We start from the raw sequence: 15,082 nt of genomic DNA, 5'->3' as shown, positions 1-15,082 counted from the left end.
GCAAACCTCTCATTTCTTCTCTGTATACTCATTTTCTCCACTTTGTTGATATTTTCCTGTCTGTTTGTTTGTGTAATCACTGAACGGATCAACGGCTCCTCGGTTTGACAAAGCAGCAGAGACTTTGCAGATTATGTGGCTGGAATGTTGGGGGAAAGCACAAGAACACAGGCTAAGGCAAGACTGTTCAGTTATACTAATAATCCTCTCTCCTTTCTTCTACAAGCATAGCAAAACTCCATTAAAACACACAGTGACAATCTAATTTGTTTATCTACAAGTTTTTCCTAACCATTTTGCCCATGACTCCATTTTGCTGTAAATATAATATTCAGTTAGGGGCTGTTTTGGGATTTCTCTCCACTGCACACTGTGCCTGTGTTGCACTAATAACGTCTCCCTAATTAAATGTTACAGCCTCTGTGAGCATTAATAACCTGAAGACAGAGGATACAAATGGAGGCTTCAGCATGAGCTCTGACAAAGAGGTTGGACACAAGACTGCAGGCTGGCTCTGTCCCTTCATTGCTAATAGACACTGCATGGTTGATGGGTTCTGGTCATTGTTTGCTCCTGACCATGTCAAGCGCAGAGCATTATGATTTTTTTAGCAAGTGGCTGCTGCAAACTTTCAGTGAAACAAGCTGTAATTGGCAGGGTCTCACCACTCTTCTCTGGTCCTGTTCATCTCGCTGTTGCAAACGTGGCAGAAAAGAGACAAGATGTAAATTCATCACCTCAGGGAGCTTCAAATACATCATCCGGCCTTTACTCTCTTTTTCCAAGTCTCTCGCTTTCTCTTGCTGCCTCTAATAAACCTCACAGCCTCCTTTATAACCTTTTTTGTCTATCTCTTGACTCATTCTTTGGCTTATTCCCCCCCTGCGTAGCCTACCACAGTGATTAGTTAATCATGGCGATACCTTTTCCCTGTGACTGTGACATTTGCAAACAATGACTCAGACAGACACCAAATGAGAAAATGCAGACACTTTGTCCACCGGCAGTTTCTATAGTCCCCTAACAAGGTACACTAGGTACATTGTATCTAAAAACAGCTCTCAGCCCTTCTGCAAATATAGATGAACACATCATTAATGAAACAAAGCACTTCGGAAGTGCTGTAATAAGACAATGGAATGGCACTCAACTCCAGCAGCGCGGAAGCCAATCTGAAAATGCTCTCAACGGCAAACAGTGAAATTCTGGAAAGAGGCCTTCTTCAGATTTGTAGATCTTAGCATGTCAATTAGATGTGTTTTATCAGCTGCGCCGTCCAAAACGGAGCTGCCACTTGATGGGAAAATGAAGTTGCCAGAACTCAGTGGAAGACAAGTTACCATCTTGATGCAAAAAAAAACCTCAATTATGCTGGATGATTGTGACAAGGCCAACAGCAGTTTGGTGAAGGGCGTTTTGAAGAGGCGAGTAGTCATGGGGGGCAGTCTCAATTAGCAGGTTTTCTTTGAGCCTCAGCTACCTTTCTGCTGGGAGAAAGGCTTCCAATTTGCTGCCAGTAATTACTTATTTTACAGGAATAGCTTTCCCTATGCAACAGAGAGAATGTTTGTTAAGCTGGGTGGGATAAAAGGTCAAGATGTGGTGCTGGTTTTCTGCTGTTGGACCCAGAAAAAGGTAGGATGGTGGAACATCCGAAAACAGATCATGGAGCCCGTAAAGGATCATAGTAATTGTGTGAGTGGATGCATATCTATATTAATTTGCATATGTGTGAGTGTCTCTGTTGGTGGGGGCAATAGGGCATACAGTACCCGTCCGAGGAAGGGCTGTACCGAGTTGTATTCAGCTGGTGCTGTTGGCATGAAGCAGGGCTGAACACTGAGCCATGCTGTGCTGCAGAATGCACTGCAGCTGATTGCTGCATGTAGTTCTTGTCTATTCCTTTGATCAAGGCTTTTCTTTAGCAAGCCTGAAGCAAAATGCGACTCCCTGCTTGTGTCTGATTGAGCTATCTGAGATTCAACCATATACAGTTTATCATACCAAATATCCTACAAATAATGCCGTGGAAGCCCCCATAGACGGTTGAGATTGTAATCAAGGGAGCAATCAGGAGCAATCAGTCCCTCTATGAATAACATTTGAATGCCTGTTCCAGCAGTGTATTCAGGAAGCTGTTCTGTATACAGAGCTAAGATTTCTCCAGTGCCATGTTAGCTTGGGGTCTGCACAGTGGTTTGTTGGTTAGCACTTCCACGTTGCAGCTAGGAGATCCCTGGTTCGTGTCCCAGCCTTCCCAGGACCTTTCTACATGGAATTTGTATGTTCTTCCTGTGCATGCATGGGTTTTCTATGGGTATTCGTCCCCCAGTCCAAAAACAGGCGGAGTTTAAATGATAACTCTAAATTGTCTGTAGGTGTGAATGCGAGTGTGATTGTTTGTCTATATGTGTAGATCTGTGATAGACTGGTGACCCATCCAGAGTGTTCTCTGCCTTCACCCAATCGTCTCCAGCACCCCACTAATGAAGATTAAGCATTGTATAGATAATGGATGGATGTTAGCTTGGTTAAAGATGCCAGACTGCAAATATTTCTGCAGTTTAGTCTCTTAAATTGCATCTGTCCCTCTTATGGCTAATTTAAAACTCAGGTCAACAACTAAGAGATTTCAGAGGAACACATTTAATTATTGCAAAGACGTTTACAATTTTCAATCGTGCATAAGGGTGCAGTAAAAAGTAATGCTGACTTGGGTTTGCAGGAAAAGAATATTTGTATTCAACCATATTATTTTGTGAGACTGAGAATATTGAACCTTGAGGGGCCTGCTCTGAGTCTTACCTCATACTGTATATATTATGAATGCATCTTCTTGTGCTCATTGTGGGTTTATTAAAAAGGCTCTACAAGCTATACTGTAAAGACAGAGGATGGACTCACCACAAGGCATTGCATGTGTGGTATAGTCAATACAGCCAACTAGACACACTCGCTATATAGATTTTCTTTGGCAATTGTTCCCATTGGAAGGACAGATCTTCACCTGTTAACAGCCATTATTGTAGTTAAGCACAATTCGGATAAGCTTGAGGCACTGATGCTGTTTTGTTCCTTGCTTTCGTTTCACATACTGACCAAGGTGCTATTACATGCATGATGCAGCTCAGCCAGGTCTCTCACACAGCACTGTGGCAGCCACCATTAGAGGGTTTTGTAGGCATTTCACTGCTCACTGGAGAGAAATCATTGCTCATGCAAGTGGACATGAATATAAAGAAGCATCAACATGGACAAACAAAACTATGCATGCGTAGGTAAACGCAAAAACAGACACATTAAAACACAATAAATGCATTCATTTAACACCACACAGGGTTCCCATAGTTAAATACACAGCATCGGAAATTATTTTATTACCCTCTGAAGATTTTAGTGGCTAACTTTTTCAAATGATATAAGCTGAAAATGAAAGGTTACCGACTCCCACATGAGGTCTTCATGCGAGCCACATACATCATAATCCATTTTCCTTAACAACCGCAGTTGTCAGAGTGTGACTGATGTCCTACTTTATTTGTGATGATTGTTCAACGCTTGAATTATTGAACATAGTCATCTGAAAACGGCGAGTTCTTTCTGCTTTATGCATGCAAGGGTTGATCGTCCTCTTGCGGTCTCTGTCACTACTATAAAATGTAAAACCCCACACGAGCTTCCGTAATCGAAGGCCCACAGGAGCCATTAATAGATTAAACACTCGGTGCTGAAAACACACCACTCTGTCTGCCGGCCTGAACCTTGGGGTACAGCCTATTTATGCCATTTAAATAGTTGCCATGGTAATGAGGTCACACTTTATTTAAGCTGATTTTGATCTTGATACATTCAGAAGGCTGTGGGCCTCCATGTCCATCAGCTAATTAATGAATTATGACTCAGAGAAATAGCCAGTATTCTTAGATCCAGATGACTCCAGCATCTTTCAGAGCTCAGGCCGGGGCTTGGTTTCTGTGCGGCCTCGCTGTCTCAGTCATAACAGCTCGGCATCATTATGAAGGAAGTCTGTGTAATTAGCTGAGGTGCAATTTGGTATAGCATTTTAGCTATGAATCAGTTGCTGGCTCTGGATTTGTGCTCAGCGACGGAGGTTGGTGCTTTCTGCTCCCCAGTATTGTTATCTCACCCAAAGCTTGTCCCTATGGCCTCGGGGCTTTGCAGCGCTCTACTGCCATCCATGGGTGTACACAAATGCTGCTACTTCTGTAGTTGGTGGGCATTTTTACCATTTGAACTGATTAAAAATGCCCTTTATAGAGCACACCCACAGGCCAGGAGTGGAGTGGATTCATAATTGTTTTTTTTTAGGCAATGTTGGCATGACTGTGTCACAGCACCAAAAGGCTACACAAAATGCATGCCTGTAGATGCAGCACAACATCTACATTATGTATTGCAAATTTGGGTCCAAGCACGTGACAAGACAGAGAAGATCGCTGATGAAAGTGCATGAGCCAGAGACAGAAATAGTATGGGCTAAGACACATGCAGGGTAAGGGAGCAACACATGATATGATTCCATTTTTTCTCATTGCCAAAGGGGCCTGCAAGAAAACAACAGGGAACAGGAGAGAGTGAGGGGAGTTAAAGGCTAAATAAAATTCATGAAGAAGGAGAACAAAAGGGAGAGACAGAGAATTGCAGATAATGACACAGCGCAGTCGCAGAGAAAATGAGGCTGGCCAATTACTAGAGTGGAAATTATGAGGAATGGAATTGCTGTGAAAATTAATCTAAAAGGATTAAATTAATACAGGTTAAATAGCTGACTTCCTCTCTAGCTAATATTTAATGAAAGCTTGTTCTGCCAACCGACTCTGTGATTAGACAGTTGATTGGCAGAGACCGGAATTCTTTGAGGTATGACAGATTGTCCTCTTCATTCCCATTATTCCTCTCCTTTATTGGGTCCAGCACTTTACAAAAGATGGCATCTGACCTGTAGGGCGTGAATGGAATTTTAAAGAATTCAGGAGCACTGCAAACACACGTTGTTAACTGTGGGTGGTGAGTGAAAGACGTGCCAAAAGAGAGAGAGACAAATATGCAGGGGAAAGTGTCTCGGAAAAGATATGATAGCCTCTATCACTTCAGTTATTGTGTAATCAGTGGGCACAGCATCATTTTTTATTGGCAAAAATGAATAAAATCATCTCAGGTGTCCATGAGAAAAAATACTTTTAATCTGTCTTTTTGTATAATCTAAAATGATTGTATTTTAATCTGTCTCTGCGTGATCATTGTATGGTCACATGAATATTTAAGTACTTTATATCTATCTATACTGACTACTACAAAGACCAACATATAAAAATGTTAAAGACTCTGCGAGTGAACAGAACCTCTTATCCGCTTATGTCAAATGTGAGAGATGACCAAATTAGCAAAAATTGCTTTGTGTCTTCAGATCGTTGATGATTATCGAACCAGACTCCTGCATGTGCTTATTTATTGATCACAGTAACACAATTGGGGTTATTTTGAGGAGAAAAAATAGCTACTTTGTGATCATGAGAGCTCAAAGCTTGTTGTTTCAAGATCACACAAAAAACATTGTGTTTAGAAGAAAGCAGCACACAAAAAGAATGACACACATGGCCGCTATCGTCACCCATTATTACTGCCTCCAACTGTGTGTGCCTTGAGTCTATTTTGAGAGGACCAGTTTAAGGGTTCAGTGTGGTATTTTTAAGGATGTCTTAGCTATAAGGGCTAAGAATTGGTTTTCAAGCTGAAATTGAGGTACATTTTGGCTAAAGGCCCATGGTTCTGATGATGAAAGCTGTAGGGTAGGGGCTGGGGAATGCATTCTGTCAAAACAGAGTCCTTACCAGTGTAGAGTATTGTGTGTATGGGGACTGTCTCAGCATTTTCTGTTACCCTGCTATTGCATAATGCATCACTGACCACATATTCAGCAGTCAGCCTGCACATATTGGTGCCACTGGAGGAAATTTTATGAAACAAATGTATTGTAGCCGTGGTTTTCTTGTTCTTATCGCAATAAATTGTCTAGCTTACTTCTTGCACAGTGATTACTGTTGCACATTGGGTGTTGTCTTTATTTATCCGAGATGATGCATCAATCACCAGACTGGGTGATTCTGTTTTGTTTTCACTCACCCCGAATATTTTGATGTCAGGTTTTCTTTGAGAAAGCTGAGTGAAGGAGCTTGATTAGATACAGATTCAAGGTGAAAGGATGTCTGCACGCATGTTTAAATCTTTGCTGCCACCCTGTGAATGTGTCCATTACTGCATTCTCTTTAGAAAGAGAAATAAAGGAAATAAACAGTGATCAGTGGGAACATTCAAACCAACTGCCTGATATTGTGTATGCTCCCCTTATTCCAACAAAATATTGGATCTCTATGGTTGTCCCATGGTGTCTGACTTTGGGACATTGGCAGCGGATCGCTTCTGTCTTGTGAGTTGTGGGGTGGGGCCTGAATGAATCAGGCTTATTCCAGCACACAGATGCTTGATCAGATAGGGGATTTGTCAGCACCTTAAAGTCTTTGTTATGTGCCTTGAGCCATCCTTGAGGAGTTTTTGTGTTGGGACAGGGTGGGTTTGGTCTCCAACAATGTTTAGGTGAGAGCTACTTAGCATCCCCATTAATGCCAGGATACAAGGTTTCCCAGTAGAACATTGCATTATAATGAGATGATCAATCTCATTTACATCACCTGTCAATTGGTTTTAATCTTGCAGCTGGTGTTTGTTTAGTAGACCACACTATGAAGCATGACTCTCTTTATCCACATCAAGCTTGTGAGCAGAAACACTTTTTTGGTGACAATATGATTTTATTGTGAAGTGATATATACATGTAATAAGCCACAGATCCATACAGATATGCTTCTTTTGCTTACAAATGTGACACTGTCTATCTAAAACAAAAACTAATCCTCACAAATAATTATTATGATGATGAGAGACATGATAATTCACTCGGTAGCAGTGTATTCTCAGCATGAATTTGGAAATTGGCATGACCCTGTTAAAAAAAAAAAAGCTAAAGTGTGTCTGTGTGTGTGCTGCCCTGCATAAAATCTTTTCCTTTCCTTCTCTGAAATCCCTCTTAGACTCAGAAAAGTGTGGCTTCGAACAGAGCTGCCGCATTCATGCTTACACCTCTTTGAAGCATTCCCACAAAGCGACAGCTACCTGTCACCACATTCAGTCTCGCTCAATAACATCGACACTCAGTGGCCATCGCTCACTGTGGGTTGGACAGCTCGTCTTTGCAGTTCTGCTGGTAACCACATGGGGACAGTCTTGCTGCAAGAATAGAGGACATGACACAGGCAGAAAGATGTGGGAGCCAGCAGGTGAGCTGAGGAAGGCTGACATTTTTGGATGGGGCTCAGAAAGCTGTCGCTTCTCATATCACTTCACAGAATACCCCACACAGAGGAGCCCATATCACTCACCCAATGTGACTTGTTGGGGAGGGGAGCCCATCCATGGCTGACAAAATGAATAAGTCAGCAGACCAGGAAGAAAGCGAGAAAGGGAGATGACCTGGCCATTTTGTCTGAGCAGGCCATTCTGTCATCATTATGCATGGCTGTTTAGGGCATAAAATGACACTGCCTGTGGCCCAATATCTTGCCAGAAATTGTTGCGAGAAAAGGCTTCAAGGAGAAATTTGAGATATCCTCCAATTTCCATACCTCATTCCATCTTGCCTATTGCTGTAGAGGTGAGTGGAAAATTCAGTCAGCTATGAGTTGGAGGTAAAAAAAAATTCCTCCACACGGTAAATCTAGACTTCAGAACACGTCTGACGTCTGCTTTGAAATAAGCCGAGATCAGGTTTGAGACAGAGTCCGTGAGGTGAAATGACAACAAAATAGGCAGGCGAGGCTGTTTGTGTGATATCTGACACTGGCTTACCTGCTGTGATTGTGTTGAAAGCTGAAACCTGCTGGATTACAGCAGCACAAATGGTAGAATCATATCACTAGAAAAGTAACACGTAACCTCTCTTATTCAAGAAAGGCATCATAAATCCAAAGCTTTCTTTGTGAGTTTTATATCCAAAGTGGATTGAAAGCTATAATACTTCACAAATCATGATTCCTACATTTATGTCAAATCATTCTTCATTCACATTTACACTCATGTTCTCAAGATTGTCGGTATAATTTTACACAGTGAGTGTTAAGAAGACACTGCAGCTGAATATGACGATATGGTTATAGCTCAGGAAGAGTGTCGCAGGTAAGATACTGTAAAAGCTCAGCTACAGGCTGATTTGGGATCTGTCAAGTCGCAGAATGACAGATGAGCTGTCGAAGCAGCAGTGGGCAGGAGCACCTGGATCTCTCCCACGTTAATACCTTGCCGAACCACCTGCACACATCCACCTGGCCAACCTTTAATCTATCCCCTCCATGTCCTCAGTCGTCAGCTCAGCACACACAGAGTGATGAAATTGCAGGTCAGTCTTCTGCGCCTAGAATGGCACTCAGGCGCCCTGGGCACTTGCATGTCACATAACATAGAGCACAGATCAGCCGTCTGAAATCCGTCTCTCTCAGATCTCCTTGCCTGAGAAACGAGTGTGCGCGCACACGCACCAAGATGTGAGTCATAAAAGAGCAGCCAAATGTCAGAGAAAGAGAGAGGAAAGGAAAAGAATGGATACATGCATGCAAAACAGGGCTGGCAAGAACAGAGCAGAGGCTGATTGGGAGGGGATGAGACAGAGAGGAGCCAATGCGCAGCTCTGCATCTTGAGGAAGAGAGGGGGGGGGAGAGGGAGAGACATAAGGGGAGAGCGTGGAAGTGAGAGAGGTGGAAGGAGAGAGAGGGAGAGAGAGAGAGAGGGAGAGAGAGAGAGGGAGGGGGTGAAGCTGAGGTAGTCACTCTGAGAGGGAAGGCTCCAGTGTGATGCTTTTGGATGTGAGCTGCTCTCCTCTAACCGGTCTCTGCCCGTCACTTGACTGAGCCAGTGGTGTGTGAGTCTGGTGACTGAGCTTTACCAGCTCTGGGGGCTCTGCTGCTGCTCAGGCTGAGGCAGAAGCTGAGTGGCTGGGTCCCTGCCGAGGCTGTCTGGAGCACAGTGAGGTTGACTGGAGCCGAGGTCTAGGGTAGGGCAGGGTAGGGCTGGCTGTAGGGCCATTCGTGCCGGGGCCCCACAGGAAGCAAACATGAGCGTTCCCATGCTAAAGATCGGGGCAGTGCTCAGCACCATGGCCATGGTGACCAACTGGATGTCTCAGACGCTGCCTTCTCTGGTGGGGCTCAACGGGACCACCATCTCCAGAGGGGGCACTTCAGAGAGGATTGTCAGTGTGCGTATGACTTTATTTGTTTTCTTACAAGTGTGTGTGCACTGTTTTTGTTTTGAATGTACGGCAGAAAGAGAAAATGTAAGAGATAAGAGAGTGACACAGCAGAAGGCAGCAGGAGAAAGTGAAGAAATTGGACTGCGCTTGCATTAAGTTAGCATGTGCTTTTATGTTTGAAAAAAAACAGCAGAGGGGTTTCAGAGAGTCATGTACAGATGTCAGAGGGACAGAGCGATTCAAGTCACAAGGGTTGAGCTGTTTTAATAAGAGAGAGGTGATGGAGGTAAATATGCATGAGAGAGCAATGTTTCAACCAAGCATGAATGATGCACACGTCGGTGTGAGAATCAAATTAGATATAATGATGTTGAATTGTGGGCTTGTGGTTGTGAGGGATGGTGAGAGGAGAATACCGTGAGGACGTTTGTGTTAAATCATATGTTTTTGCCAGTGAGGTAGAGAGCTTTCCTGAGTGATGTTCAGGCTGATCCCATCTGTCAGTCACCTCCAGGGTGGTCAGATTCAGAGGTGATAGGAAACACTGAGAGGTTGAGACAGTTTTACAGTTTGGAGTATGTCTTCTTCCTCTCTTCCTCGGTTTGTCTCTGTTTGTACTCCTCTGGAATAAAAGACTGACCTCATACTGGGAGGTCATACCAGCAGACGGAGTTTCTTTCTTTCCTTCTAAAAAAAAAAAAAGCAGTTTAGGTTCAGTTTCTTATGATATTATATTTATTTTGTGTAACTGCAGTATTTTTCTCTGTTACACGCATAAGAAGTTTTTCATGTTTGTCTCTTTGTGCTAATGCGAAGTAAGACAATGAAAAATATCAAGCAGAGGAATGAATTAGACATTTTGGCTCATCAGCGGTTAATAATTGCTTTTCCCTCTATGCTGAGAGCGTTTTTATGGCATCGTACCCATTAAGCAAATGTCCGGGTCTGTTGAAATGACAGAATAAAATTGAAAGTCCCAAGAGGTGTACGGCCATCTGGATGTGTGTATATGTGTGTGTGTGTGTGTGTACATGCGCATGTTTGTGCACGCGTATGTTTATTTGTTCAGATATATATAATCTGAGTATGGCATTCTTGTCTCAGGAGTGAAGGTCCATCTGTGCATAAAAGACTTTATCATTTATAATGCTTTGTTGAAACAGGAACCCACAACTTTATGTCTCCTTAATATTGCAGTGAAGTGTCAGGTTGGGACATTTTCTCTAAAGGAAAATACATCTTAGCACTGGGTTATCTTTGTGAAAATGTCAGGCACTTAGCTAAACATATTTTGCTCCAAACTGTTTATCTTTTCTACGGCTTGTACATATGTCAGCAGGTGATTTTGTGTACAACATCAAAGTAAAATCATCAGTCGTGTCGAATTATCAGCCATGATTGGGTTATTTACAACATTAAGCTCTATAATCCTATCAAATACTCGTTTCCCTGGAGGGCACGGCCTAGATAACCATCCATTTATTTTCTATACCCACTTATCCTGCTTAGGGTCAAGGGAAATAAAAAAAAGTGTCACCATGTTTCTTTTCAGTCAGCTCATTCTAATCAAGGCTCATGACTTCAAGCTTTATCATTAGCATTTCAAAAGCCTGGATACAATAAAATATTATACATAATCATGAGTGGATATTTTCTTGGAGGCGACCCTCATTCACAACCAATGGAGGGAAAATGCTGCTATTCAAGTTCGTTTCATCAAAGTTTCATCAATACTGATGAGCCAGTTTGATGGTGCCAGGAATTATTACAGTATAACAGCCTGTTGTGAGGGGAAATGTCTTTGCTCTGAGACAGGAATAATCTCCCCTAATAAACAATGGCAGTGGATAAAACTTTAATGTAAAACCTCGCCTCAGAATCCCATCGCTATTAATGAGACGTTTGCCCGTGATGATCTTAGAAGCAGTCATGACTCACAAATTGTTTAGAGCTCGAATCAAAAGCGATCTAGCTATGGCCTTGTGACACTCCGGTGCTAGCGTGCCAGTGGCGGTTGCATGGCTGCTCCCCACCCTCGCACCCGTGCATGCTGCAGTCCATAGTCTCCCAGCTCTGAGCTATTTTCCCCCAAATCTGCTTCACTTGTTTTCAATGCCCGTCTTCTAACCAGCTGATCCAAGAACACAGATGACTGAGTTTATACACGCCTTTCTGCGATGGCGCCGAGTACAACACTGCCTGGATCTGTGTACACATCTGGATAGTGCAAAACCATGTTCCTTAATGAGCGTAGAGACCCTGAAACACTTACATGGAGCTAGTGCAACTATACAGTTTGGTCAAGCCAAGATAAGCTATGGACCTGCCGAGCTGTACACATAAAATTGCTTTATTTATGCTCGTATCATAAAAAATCTTTATTAATCTGTAAAAAATGATTGTATAACACATTTCAAAAAATGCGTTTACAAAGTGCTGAGTGAACATACAGCAACTATAATTGATATATATATGAAAAACATAAATTTGCTGTTTGTCTTGCAGATAGTTATAAAGTTTTAATCAATGAGATATGAAGGCATAAATCTTTTTTTTTTTAAGTATCCAGTCTCGAGGCTGCAGATAAAAGCTCTCAAATGACCCATAGAAGACTGTGAAGCACATTTCAAACAGATAAGTCTTATGTGTAGGGCATTACAAGAGTGTGAATAACTCTGTCTGCATGACAGGGAGACAGACTGGGTCAGATTTTAGTGATGTCTCTCAAGTGGAAGAAGCAACGTGATGTTCAGAGCTGGAATCACTCTCAAAGAGTGCACTTTAAATCTTGAACACAAGTTTAAAGACCCCCTCCAGTGAAAATTAAGTTCTTTACCCTGTTAACATATCCATCTAGTGTGTGTTTTTTTACATGTAAGCTGGCATATCATGGGTGGAATAGGCAGTCCGCCCCATGGTGGAGGATTTCCACCTTGGAACAGCAGCATTTAGGCTTTATGCATTCCATAAGTAACAAACCGCAGGAACCATTTCTGTGAACTTGCAAGCTGGAGCTTTGTGTATCATCTTTTTCAAAATTAGTTTCTGGCTCGAGCATATATGCCTCAAATATTACAGCTTGCCATTGTGTAGCGTAGAGCAGTTTTACAGTGTTTGGGCAGAGTCGTAGGTGAGCTGGTGAGCAGGGAGGGGGCGGATGAAGCGAGAGGTGTGGAGTTACATCTAAGGCATGAGGGGATTGCTTTCACAGGAAAAAATAATCCAAATATGTAATTTTGATACTGGGAGTTTTTAAGGGTTTAATCAGTTACTGGAGATGGACTGTAAGAAAAGAGTTGCTGCCAAATTTGCTTTGCGAAATGTTTGTCACCAAAAATAACAATTGTAATTTAAATTTTTAGCTGGAAGGAATTCTGAGCCATCCGTTGCACAATATCTTTTGTTTATTTTAGTATTATTACACTCAGTCTACAAACAAAATGAGAGTGAGAACTTAAGCTGTGAGTCATAAGTATAAAAGTAAAAGCAGACATCCTCCATGCAAGCAAGTTTCACTGGCAAGATATGTAATAAAAATAGGGCTTGTCCTAGAATTGCTGTATTCTTACATAAAGTAGAAAATCTGTTGAAACAGAAAATGTCTGCTTTGCTGTAATAATGTCAATCATTAAGCCAGCGCTTGACATCATTAAATCAATCATTATGTCTGCATTATATTTAATTTTTTAAATGAACATGCATGACGGGGGTACATAAATCACAAACATACTGGAGTTGTAGCTCCATAATAATGCATTGAAAGACAGAGCAGCAGGGTGTCTGTGTGTGTATGTATGCGTTTGGTGATGCTCCCTTTGATATCTAAAATAAGAAAGCTGTGAGGCAGAAGAGTGAATATAATATTCTCACCATCAAAAGGGGAGCACGGAACAACAAATGGCAGCGTACAATGAGCCGGGACTCAGAATCTGATTGAGGTCACCTCGCCTCTGTCCATCAGGATGTGGGACTGTAAACTTTATCGCATCCACTGTGTCGTCCAATAAAGCGGATTGTAAAGATTGATTCTTGGCTATGGATAAAAGATTAAGCACTGCTGCACATTTTTATTTGCACACTTTGCTTTAATGTTTATTGTGCTGCTTTCAAGCTTAATTTATTTGAGTTCAGACTCTGACAGGTGTCCTCTTGTGCCTGGTCAATGCGAATTGGTGTGCAGAGCCTGAAGCGCACTGAAAAGCCGATCTATATGATTTAATTTGAAATTCCTTTGATACATTAACTAATTATGTGATAGCCTGTGTACAAAGCAGTATTGATCGGTCTAGGGGATTAGACTTTTGAAATATTTCATTTGAAGTCAAAAGCATTGCTTCATCCTTCACTCAAAAGCAATTGGATGATCTCACAATTCACACAATTCTTTAATTCATATTTCCACCCGAGAAGCACTAACTGTGGCATAACAGTTTATACAGCATTCTTTCACACAAGCCACCCTGGCACTCTCCAGCCTCCCTCCTCTGTTCGGCAGCAGACGTGATAGAGCTATCTTGTACCCATGAAACAGCAGAATGGATGCCAAATGCTTTTCACCGGGGCACCTGGCATGGCGCTAGCAGTCTTCTCCAAAAAGAATAAAATTGTAGCTGCTCACTTGTGAGTGCTGAACGCCGGCGAGGGTCATTTTCTCTCACTTCGCCGAGAGTTCTCAAACTAAGCCCCCCACTTTAAAAGGCACACTTGATGCATCTGCCCACCCCCGCTGTCATCCAAGCGTGATCCGGATTGGAATAAGTCAGGTGCAGATGGAAAGTGAGCAGGACACCACTCAGAGGGGTGGCAGTCATGGGAGTGATGGAGTGGGAGATAGCGCGAGGCAGCAGGGAGGCAAAAGGAGGCAGCAGGGAGAGGGGCATGATGAGTTTATGAGTCATATTATTGACTGGCAACCACGCTGTGCTGATTGTGGTAATCGGTTTTCCTTGGGAGCGGAAGAGGCCAAAGACTTCACTGGGAATTTTCATTGAGTTTTGTTTTAAAGGCCAGCAGCTGGCTGGTGCATTGAGGACAGACTGATTGTTCATCTGAAGAGTGGGGGAGTGTATTTGCATGTTTATCTGTATGCGGTCAATTACAGCAATAACCACCAAACTTGAAAAATGAGATCTGATTGTTTGGCCGTAATTTAGATGGAAATCTGTGCAGCAGAAACAGATGCTTCTACATTTTCAGGGACGAGTATTGAGAGAAGTTAATGCCTGGCATAAAATATCGTTGTACGGGGGGGGGGGGGGGAGCAGAACTTGGATAAATAAAGCCATCCTGGCACTGCAGGATGGACATGGAGGAAAGAGATAAATTACAGTATATAGGTAGTACTTCTTACTTTATTATCCTGCACTCTCAGGCTTTCTTCCTTCAATGCATTCTTCATTCCTATAACCCTTCTGTCTTTCTCTACACACAGCTTTATCTCACTCCTGCTGTTCCTACACTGTCCAGCTTCTATAGTGTTGTAGTGTTCCACTCAGTTTAGTGGTCAGCTTTCTTCTCCATCTCTGAACTTGAGCCTGCTTCTGCCTGTTTGCCCCTTCTGCCTGCTGCTTATGAATGTTATAATAGACTTCCTGTCATGCTCATAAAGTAGGGAGCTGTAGATTTATGATCTCATTTAACTCTGGCTTTACAGCAGCCAACTCCAGGGTCGGTCTAATGAAACGCCAGAGGAAGTCCATCCTGCAGCTCGACAGTGATACCACCGGCTCGATTGTCTAATTGGATAATCCTTCTGAACTTTG

At 42.6% G+C, this 15,082-nt stretch overlaps 1 protein-coding gene across 2 annotated transcripts in view; it reads left to right on the top strand.

Moving 5' to 3' along the window:
- Positions 1-15,082, top strand: part of olfm2a (olfactomedin 2a) — a 56,241-nt gene that overhangs the window by 25,011 nt on the left and 16,148 nt on the right. Inside the window, exon 1 of one of the 2 annotated variants that reach the window (XM_022214653.2) lies at positions 8,846-9,326. The exons of the other annotated variant lie outside the window; for it this stretch is intronic. Coding sequence (XP_022070345.1) covers positions 9,183-9,326 — 144 coding nt within the window. The 5' untranslated portion in view covers positions 8,846-9,182. Of the gene's footprint in view, positions 1-8,845; positions 9,327-15,082 lie in introns of those variants that run through there. 2 annotated transcript variants of the gene reach the window in all.

Source organism: Acanthochromis polyacanthus, chromosome 21, assembly GCF_021347895.1.
Source record: "Acanthochromis polyacanthus isolate Apoly-LR-REF ecotype Palm Island chromosome 21, KAUST_Apoly_ChrSc, whole genome shotgun sequence".
NCBI classification, from domain to species: Eukaryota; Metazoa; Chordata; class Actinopteri; family Pomacentridae; genus Acanthochromis; species Acanthochromis polyacanthus.
This window is presented reverse-complemented; position numbering and strand designations above follow the sequence as displayed.